Source organism: Toxorhynchites rutilus, chromosome 1 (assembly GCF_029784135.1).
Source record: "Toxorhynchites rutilus septentrionalis strain SRP chromosome 1, ASM2978413v1, whole genome shotgun sequence".
NCBI classification, from domain to species: domain Eukaryota; kingdom Metazoa; phylum Arthropoda; class Insecta; order Diptera; family Culicidae; genus Toxorhynchites; species Toxorhynchites rutilus.
In genome coordinates, this window is record NC_073744.1 from 163,018,624 (window position 1) to 163,029,467 (window position 10,844).

The following is a 10,844-nucleotide window of genomic DNA, read 5'->3' on the forward strand; positions in this document are numbered from 1 at the left end:
AGCATATAGAGGTTTTAGGGATCAATAAACGTATCTATGATAGTTCGGCACTCCTACCCCTTTCTAAAGGGGGCTCCCATACAGAAGAAACACAAATTTCTGCATAACTCGGGAACTAATCAGGCAAATTGAGCTATATTTGGTATGTGGAGGTTTTAGAGCGCACGAAACGTTTCTATGGTTCTACACACCTACCACTCTTCAGGGGTATGGGGGCTGCCATACAAATGAAACACAAACTCCTACATAACTCAAAAATTAATCAAGCAAATGGAGCCAAATTTGGGATGTCAGGGTTTTTGGGTACGAGAAATGTTCATATAATGGTAGGAGGGAGGGTCCTCTGGAAACAAAATTGATTTTTGTTCAAAAATATGATTTTTCTGTCCACGTGGTACAGCGCGGACTCGATTATATACGATTATATACTATATATAATCGAGTCAAAAAAAAATTTTTTTTATTTGTTTTTTTTGCATATATTTTTGTTTTTTTTTTTTAAATAGAAGAGGAATTTCATTTTTGATTCATCCCCTTAAAGTCAGAAAACACCTTTCTCACATGAAAAAAAAATAAATTTATCCGGATTATCTCAGGAAGTGATAGTCGATCATATTTGATGAAAAACTTCCTCCTACGCATATGTTCGAATTTCAACAATGACAGAGTTATAGAACTTTTTTTTTTGTTTCGGACTCTGTTGCCTCAAACTGGCTCTACATCAAAAATTACGCTACGGAAGTGAACTCTGATGCTTTCATTTGAAAGATGAGAAAATTTAGTACAGGATATAGTAGTGGAACAACTACATTAGTGGATTTTAATAACCTTTTGGAAATGAAAAACTAAAAAGTTAATAATTTTTAATGTGTTATTATTAATTTTATCCTAAAAAAATATTATAAACTAGATTGTTTCTATCAATCAAATTGAAGGTCTTCAACCACTCTACAATTTTTTCTTTGACGTCCAATTTCTATCTTTCTTAATTTGGCTGCAATATCGGTATAAACAATTCTTGGTGAATTCAAGCAAGATGTTCAAAAATCACGATTTTTACCCCACTGTACATGTAATAGCCACTTAAACTTCACCTTAACGTTGAAAGGTTACATTTCTTCATGAAATAAGCCATATTTGAAATATTAAAAAAAATATTTTTTTCCAAACTGTATATAATCGAGTCCAAAATTGTATATAATCGAATCACATATAATCGAGTCTGTATATAACCGAATCCGACCTGTATGTGGACAGCCCCTTAGTCCCTTGGTAGCAGTTGGATCTTCTACGGGATGTTTCAACTATTTTTAAATAGTGGTCTTGTTTCACTGGCACGGTGATGTTTTTGTGTTTTGTCTCGATATTCCAAGTTAATTTGTTTCAAATGTCTAAACGAAAGTGTCATTTTACCGACGAATTGCTTGATGACTTCTAAACCGCCAAAAAATCTTCTGTGCTCGTAAAAAGACTGAAGCCATCATCTCCGAATTATTTCCACCGCATGGATCGCCCAGGAACGTATTTTCACGTATTTTTATTTATTTATATCAAAGAATCAAAATGGTTTGGTCATAACCGTACCTGTGTCCTGATGTTAACTCCGACCAGATGGTATCCCTACCTTGGGCATGCTGAAGCAGTTCAATACAGTTCAATACAAATGTACGTTGCAGTTCGTTCAGGAAGGCACTATTTTTCGAACGCATTCTCTCTTGGGTTCGATTTTAAAAGGGTGTACGAGCTACCTGAATCCGAGATGATTCGGTATCAAGGAATAATCAATAATAATTAATGTGGATGGAGAACCAGACGAGAACCTTCGTTTTATAAAGTTCATATATATTTTCGATTTATATGGTTCAAAAACTGCATTTTTAACGTTTCGTAATTTGTGTACCACGTTTGTTACGATATATAAGGTTTTGTGTCACACCAACACCAAAAATTTACTACTATTCAGAGAAAATTTAATACGAATATATTTTACAGGTTCTGAATTTATCAGAAATTAAGACCATAGGGAACATGAAACGCGTGCTGCTTCTAATTTGCTAAGCTATTTTGAGCTCGCTCACTCACTGGCTATCTCTTTCCAGGTCCGTGTCAGCCAACCAGCAGCAGCAGGTTCAGCAGCAGAAGAACAAACGAAACGTCCAAACGTCGATGGACACCATTCTGAGCACCACCCAGCAACAGCAGCAAACCATCGGTGGCTGCTGCACCGGAGGACCTACTACGATCACCACCAGCACAACCACCGGTTCGGCCGTGATCAAACTAACCGTGAAGGACGAAGTGAAACCCCGAGCGTCCGTTCGGACGGTCCGGAACAACAGCCTGGACACTTACCACCATCACTATCAGTATATCAACATACCCAACATAATCACATACAAGCGGGGCCGATCGAAGATCCCCGCCTCGGCCCGGCTGCGAGCGACTCTGGCCGATACCGCCGGTTCCGGAGGCGGTGGGGGGAGCGCTTCCAAAAAGGATCCATCGGATGCCCAATCGTCGGCGGCGGCGATTCAGCTTATTCTGAACAAACCAATGACGCGGCGAACGCGGAATTCGGGCGGTGGGACCGCCCCACCGCAGCTGATTTCGGTAGAAGCCACCAAAAGCAGCGATTCAGCAGCGGTGACAGCGGCCGCGATGGCGGCAGCCGCAGCCGATGAGCTAAATGGTAATGGAGGTTAGTTTGTAGAAGGGTGATTTTTGAGGGTAAGTTTCAAATTATTGTGTTTGTGGTTGTAGGGGCGATTACAACATCAGCTCCGCTGAGCGGAGACGACCACCGAAACAACAACGGCGATATCAATCTGGAACTGACGAGTCTTGCTAACGCGGAAATCATCGTCTGCACTAGCAGTAGCACCATCACCACCACCAGCAACAGCAGCGTTATCAAGCGCAACAAACGATCCCGGAGTAGTACCAAAATTGAGAAGGAGAAAAACGACGAGAAGGGGAGCAAAGTGTTGCGGAAAAATGGTGGAACAGCTGCGGGTGGCAGCAGTGGCATTCCGGTGGCCACCGGTACGAAGGCGAGCGACTCGAAGGGGGCCAGCAGTGAGAGTATTACCTCGGCGGCCAGTACTCCGACGGCAACGCTGCACCGGAATACATTCAGCAGTAGTTCGTTGAACCGGAAGGTGGATGCTAAGGTTGGACAAGTGTCGCAAGAATGTTCCTTGGGCGGCAGCAGCTCACTGAAGGCGCGCCGGAAGTGAACAGTTGCACTCGATGGCTCGTTGGGGAATGTGCCGAGACGATTTCTGTGATGTGATTTCATAGTTGTTTTCATTTTTTTATTTAGAGATTTATTATCTATTTTTTTGGATACAAAAGTTGAAATTTATCGCAGTGCGATATAATTAAGCATTAAAATTTTACACAATTAGAAAATCGTTTTCGAATATTTTGATCTAAATTTAATAGTTTAGCTTGATCGGGAGGTGCGTTCGAAACCCATTTTGCATTTATGCCAAATTGATATAATGTGTTTCATTTATTTGGGACCAGATAACTTTCTCACTCTCTATTTCCGTTTTTCAGGATTTGGCTTTTGTTGGGTTGGTGGGAGAAATGCTACTTAATAATATGTGTGTTTTGTTTACTAATACCATTTTTCTTCGCTACAATCCAGAGCTCGTAGAGGTGCTTATGCCAGCAGCGAAAACACCCTAATTTTGTGTTTGTTACAGATTTACCTCGTTTTTCTTGAAAGCTAATTGTTCGCTGCATGTCGTATTAGGAACACACTCTCACAAACAGATTGCGCGCATATCAGCAGACAGAGCGATTGGGGTGATGTGCTAAAGCTTAACTGAAAGTAAGATTTTTAATACTGCGAAAAGTTAGCGTAGAATTGTATAATTGTAGTATAAGAAGGCAACCAAAACAAAATGTCCAATGCGCTCCGCTGCATGAAAAACAAATAACTGTTAAATAATATTGTTAGTTTGCGCGTGCAATGTTAAGGCGAAACAAAACAAACATCTACAACAAGTACACATATTTAGCGCGCTTGAAATTGAACAAAACACTGCTTAAAAAAATTGGAAGTACAAATCGGAACAAGAAGTGTTTGTGGAGAATAAGGATGCTTAAGGTGGGGCTGTTAGATTCTATTTTTTGTTGTTTTTCTTCTCTCAATTAACCGGATGTCATCAAAAGCAGTGCCATTGAGGATTTTCCTAAGTCTGTCGCCTAACTATTGGAGGAACTCTTTCATCAAAGGAAGTTATTTTGAATTGCATGGACACACGAGTTCGTTGGTTTCAACTTGCCGCTCTAAATACTATGAGGACGTCTGATTTGGTATCAGAATATTAACTACTACTAGTACTAGTACTTAGTGGCGTAGTGTGCGGGTGACAAACCTGGCATTTGCTGGGGGCGCTGACCCTTTGGGGCGAACAAATCCAAGAATCAACAATAGCAATTGTTTCCCGTTGTATATTTCATCTTAGTAAAATCTGAGTAAAAACATCCATCATGAGTAGTCGCCTCTGTCCGTACATGGAACCAATCAGCTATCTTTGATTTTCTTCTCAAAATTGGAACACAACATCACATTACACCAATAACATTTTGATTTTTCCGCTACGCATGCCTGGGCACCTTTTCCATACTAGGCGATATTTTACAGTTATTGCTTGAACGACAATTCATTTTCAGTCAGCACTACCCTGACAGACGATTTAATTTTCTTAGTTTTGATAGAAGGCAATTATTCTTCATCTGACTGACATCACTCAATTCAACACTGTTACAGATAGTGCTCTCATAAAAAGCATCAAAGAATCAATAAATTCTGACGCGTCCAGCTCGTCATTGTCAGTTTGTTCAGGAAAGTTTATGACAAACTGGACTCGTCCTAATTTTGTTTAAACTCAAGATAGCGTTATAATGTATTCGACAACGTTTTAGATCTTATCAAAATATGAACTTTTGTCGAAGACGTCAACTTTCTCTTTTATAGTTTCTAGTATATGTGGCATTTTTGTCTGGAGACTCCTGAAAAAATAATGTTTTACTCGTAACATTTTTGTGTGTAAATTCTCGCCTTTGACATTTTTATAAATAGGAAAAATTTTGTAGAACATGTAAATTTCGATAATTTACACATAAATATGTTACGAGTTCCACATTAATAGGAAACATGAAAGGTTGTTGCTAGAAAAACTTTTCAGAGGCGAATGAACTGAAAAGGTAAAGGCTCTTTAAAACAAAGAATGGAATGGAATAGAAAAACTCTTTCCCTGTAAAAGACCCCGTCTTCAGATTTATGGGTGACTTGTTGTAAGAACATATCTATTTTTTCAGAATTTTGAAAAAAAAACATATTTTTGAGAAAAATAAATTATAATTTTCAAAATATTTTATCTTCAATTAATTTTTTCTTTGAAAATTCATTTGAAAACATAAATTGTTTCCTATATTTTATTGTTTAACTGATGTTCGGTAGATCTCTTAATTTTTTAGTTAAGATTTTTCGAAAAAAAGTTGAAAAAAACTCAAAATTTCAAGAAAATTTTCACTCAAAAACTATAAGACCGTCAAAATTTTAGTTAAAGATGACCAACAAGTTTTCATTGAAAAATATGACAAATTTCTAAAAAAAATTGAAATTTTTTTTAAAATTAAACTGAAAAAAAAATTGAAATTGAAGTTCATTTCTCTAAAAAACTTTTTTTTTTATTTTCAAAAAAAAAAAAATGAATAACCCTTACAATTTCCAACAAGTCACCCATACATCGGAAAATGAGTACTTTTACAGGGAAAAAGTTTTTCTAACAACAACTTTTTCATAACATTTTTAGGTATAAATTATCATGATTTACATGTTCTGCAAACATTTTTTCTATTTAGAAACATGTCAAACGCGAGAACTTACATACTAAAATGTTACGAACATTATTTATACAAGAATAAAAAACAAAGCAATACAAAAATTCCATATATTCCACAAACTAGAAAAGATAGAAAGTTTACGTCTTTGACAAAAAAAAACTGAAACTTTGTCGAATACACTATATCCCTATCATAAGTTTAAACCAAATTAGCATTAGTTGTTTTTTTTCAAAGAAAACATGAATAAGTTGTTGTTGGAAAAACTTTTTTCCTGTAAAAGTACCCATCTTTCGAGTATGGGTGACTTCTTGGAAATTGTAAAGGTTAAACAATTTTTTGAGAATTTAAAAAAAAAAGTTTTTTAAAGAAATGAACTTCAATTTGTAATTTTTTTTTTCAGTTTAATTTAAAGAAAATTTCGCATTTTTTTTATAAAAATGTAAACAATTTCCTATACTTCACCCTATGAGCTATGAGCATGGATCAATTCTAGCAGGCTGCGTCAAAGTTTGGACGGAAGTATTCTTCAGACGTTGATACAGAGGTGGAAGTGTTCAAGACGCATATAAAGGACCTACGTGTTCCATGACTTGATCTCTTAGAACATCATTCAAAGATATTCTCTCGAACGATAGTCTCTTTGAAGCTTCCAGTTACAATCGCATCGTGCGAACGCATTTTCAGCAAGCTAAAATTGATCACACATTATCTGCGCTCTAAAATGAACTGAGACAACTCAACGGTTGAAAAGGGACGAATGACCTTTGGGTTAAAGTCCCTTTAAAAACAAGAACAGATCAACGGTCGAACGATTTTTTTCGATCGGGAAAGAATCGCTTAGATGTAATTGTGGATCAGGTTGCTTCAGCTAAAGCACACAAGGCAAAAATTGAAAAAAGTGGTATTTTTGGGGGCACCATTTTCATAGTTTGCCGGGGGCGCTGTCTACCCTCACTACGCCGCTGCTAGTACTAATCAAATTGATCAATGCAACATTTTGACGGCGATTTGAATATCACGGGGGACAATGCGGGAATCTAGTCTTTCTTTATTTATTTTATAATAGGAGTAAGTTTCTTTGTTTTTTTTTCAAAAATTATTGCTTTATTCTGCAGAAATGGTTAAAAATTTAATATCCCAAGTATTGCCCATCGCTAGTCACAACTTTTTCCCATCTTTGTGGCAATTCACGGATCCCTTTGCAGAAATAATCGTCCGGTTTGTCGGCTAACCACGAATCGATCCAATTTTTGCATCGATCGAAAAAGGTAGTAATCGGATGGAGCAATGTATGGAGAATACGGTGGGTGGGATAGGACCCCACATTTCAGCGTTTCCAATTATGTTTTGACTGGATTCGTGACATGCGGCCGATCATTGTCGTGCTGCAAAATAACTTTATCGTGTCTTTGCTCGTATTGTGGCCGTTTTTCCTTCAGTGCACGGCTATCGGTAGAGGTCCCCCGTAATGGTTTCATTCGGTTTTAGCAGCTCATAGTACACCACACCCAGCTGGTCCCACCAAATAGACAACATAGGGCCCTATTCCAGAAAACGAGACGAGCAGACGAGCGCTCGTCTCGTTTGTTTTCATATTCCAGAAGCCGAGCTCGACTGATAACAGACGAGTAGCTCGTCTGGCTCGACGACCGTTTGGCTGCACTCGTCAATGAATCAGTCGGATCGTCTAGTTTGTTTGATGTGTTTGTTCACCTTGTTGATTAAAAACATCGGTATTCATTTGCTCCGCCTTTATCTTCAAAAATGGTTACACGGCTAAACTAGTATTGCATAAGCAATGTATGTTTTCAACTGCAACCATCAAATTCAATTCAGTAATTGCAAGATTTTATAGATTTTCAAAATGGGCCTCTTCCAAACAACACAACCAAATGTAAACATTGAACTCATATCCAGGGATGCTAGATGACTGTTTTGAATATATTAACACGAAATGAAAAGGGTCTTCACATATTGAATGAAAATGAGTAATTCAAAACAATTACTTTATTGGAAATACATATATACAGATTTGTGCTCCCGTGGCCGAGTGGTTAGCGTCATAACTAACATGCCGGGTGTTCGGGTTCGATTCCCGTTCTGGTCGGGGGAATTTTTGTCAAAGAAATTTCCTCCGACTTGCACTGTGATCACGCGTATTCTAGAGCTTGCCACTCAGAATGCATTCAAGGCGTGTTATTTGGCATAGAAATCTCAACTAAGTACTAATAAAAATGACGCAAGTAATACTACGTTGAGACGGCGAAGTTCCTCTAGGAACTTTAGTGCCATTGAAGAAGAAGAAGATATATACAGATTTAAAACTTTCCTTGATAAAACGTTGATTAGGTGAACAAACATTGCCCCCAATAAATCCATAATAACAAAACGTCTGAGTGATGAAACCATATGCTCGACGAAAAATATCAATGAAACCAAAAGATATATGAAACTTATTCCTTTTTGTTATGTTTTTTTAATATTTTGGCACTGAGAAAAGAGTATCGATTGATCAATTTTAAAATTGTTTGTTGTTTTTCTCAAAACAAAAACATGTCTTCTCATCTGACATCACTGATCATACCGAGAAAAACGGACTGAAGTCTCTCCAGTCTACCAAATAAAACATTTCAATGAAACTCGTGTACTGGAATGGGATATTTTGTTCGTCTCGACAATGACTGAAGCCGAGACGAGACGAGACGAATTGCTCGTCTCGTTTTCTGGAATAGGACTCATAACCTTCTGGCCGTGAATATTCCGCGCGACCGTTGATGTTGATGCATGTTCGGGGTATCCATACGTTGCCCGACGTTTAGGATTGTGGTAAGGACCCACTTTTCAGCGCTAGTAACGATTCGATGCAAAAATCCCTTTCTTTTATGCCGTTGGAGCAATTGTTCGCACGTGAAAAAACGGAGCTCGACGTCTCGTGGCTTCAATTCATACGGCACCCAATGTCTTATCTTTCGGATCATTACCATTGCTTTTGAACGATCGAATATGGTTTGTTGATCTACTCTAAGTATATCTGCAAGTTCTTGTTGCGTTTGTGACGGATCTTAATCGAGTAAAGCCTTCAATTCTTCATCTTCAAACTTTTTTGACGGTGCGGGACGTTCTTCGTCTTCCAAGTCAAAATTACCACTTTTAAACCGTGCAAACCACGTCTGACACGTTCGCTCAGTTGGAGCATGGTCACCATAAACTTCCACCAAAATGCGCCAAAATTCCGCAGCTTTTTTCTTCATATTGTAGTAATGAAGTAACACACCCCTCAAAAACACTCGTTGGTACGAAATTCAACATATTCGAAGCGACAAAAACTATGTTGTTTACGCTTCAACTTTTTGACATATACTGAAAAAGACGCGCAATGACAGTAGTTTTCCAACGAATGTCTCAAAATTTGATTCACTGGAATAATAGTCAATTTACGCCATCTGTTGTAAAACCGAAGAAACTTACCGGTACACCTAATAGATTTACTTACTTAACGTTTGCATAAAAAAATGGAGTTTTTTCGGATGGTGATAAAAAAAACTAAGTTTGATAAATTTCCCATGGAAGGTAATTATATTAGCTTACTTGCAAAGAAAATCTACGCTCTTGCGAGCGGCCTTCCGACAGTTTACCGGAGCATTCAACATGGCGTACAAAAACATGCGTGTAGGGGTATGTTTTTGAGTTCTTTCTTCGTTTCATTTATCAATTCTTTCTCAGTTTTCGCGACAAAATGGTTGGAGTAGTTCTTACGCTTCAGGTTTGCCCAGAAATTCTCGATGGGTCGCAGATGGGGGACGTCGGGGGGTTCGCCAACTTGGATACCACATCGATATTCAGCCGCTGCATCTCCTCTAACAATTGCTTCGAGTAGTGGACCGACGCTAGATCCGACCAGAACACCGCGTCTTCGCCCTTATGGTATTTCTTGATGAACGACGCAACTTCCGGTAGGCACTTCGTACTGTACATTCAAAAAAAAACTAACAAAAATTAAATGTGCGCTTGCATATCTGGCAACTCAGTCTGGAAGTCCGTGAGGTAAAACGTCAACATCATGCATCCATATGAAATGTCACGATATTGGAGATCTAACGCAAAACGTAAACGATCGGTGAGACATCTGGATTTTGTTTTTGAACTAAGAAAATGATGCTAATGTAACCTAAAACCCAAAAAACAAATCACGTATATTTTACTTCCGGGCTTTCCAAGGTAGTTCTCACATGCAGGAATCGTGCATTTTTCTACTTGTGTTTGATTGTGCTTTCGAATTTCCTTCTTTAATTCAACCATTGTCAACATTTTTATAGTTTTCACTACTGAAAGAGCTAAATAAATAACATGTTATATATAAAATTGCGCAGAATTAAATTTCTTACAAACTCATCGCAATCAAATATTCTTTTATGATTATAATATTGTAATTTGTGGAAAGAACTACAAACCTTCCATAAGCTCACATGGCACAATTTAAAACCATCATCACTTTCACCGCAGCGCCGCCTAGGTGTAGATTTGTACGTTAGATCGCCAATACCGAAAATGACATTTTCATTTATAATAATGTTGTATTTGAAAAATGTATTCATTTCTCCATAAAATCTTCCACCATTTTTGCTTTATTCACACAAGCTGTTTCTTTCTATTTCATAGCTGAGAATTGTGATGATTAGTTAATTTTTTTTTTGAATTTAACTTCTCATGGCCTCCTTCTTCTTCAATGGCACTAACGTTCCTAGAGGAACTTCGCCGTCTCAACGTAGTATTACTTGCGTCATTTTTATTAGTACTTAGTTTAGATTTCTATGCCAAATAACACGCCTTGAATGCATTCTGAGTGGCAAGCTCTAGAATACGCGTGATCACAGTGCAAGTCGGAGGAAATTTCTTTGACAAAAATTCCCCCGACCAGAACGGGAATCGAACCCGAACACCCGGCATGTTAGTTATGACGCTAACCACTCGGCCACGGGAGC

At 38.0% G+C, this 10,844-nt stretch overlaps 1 protein-coding gene across 3 annotated transcripts in view; it reads left to right on the top strand.

Moving 5' to 3' along the window:
- Nucleotides 1-10,844, top strand: part of LOC129766525 (serine-rich adhesin for platelets) — a 58,845-nt gene extending 48,001 nt beyond the window's left edge. For 2 of the 3 annotated variants that reach the window (XM_055767094.1, XM_055767104.1), the window contains exons 6-7: nucleotides 2,100-2,698; nucleotides 2,761-10,844. In XM_055767094.1, coding sequence (XP_055623069.1) covers nucleotides 2,100-2,698; nucleotides 2,761-3,236 — 1,075 coding nt within the window. In that variant the 3' untranslated portion in view covers nucleotides 3,237-10,844. The remainder of the gene's footprint in view (nucleotides 1-2,099; nucleotides 2,699-2,760) is intronic. The other variant, XM_055767098.1, reaches the window with a different exon arrangement.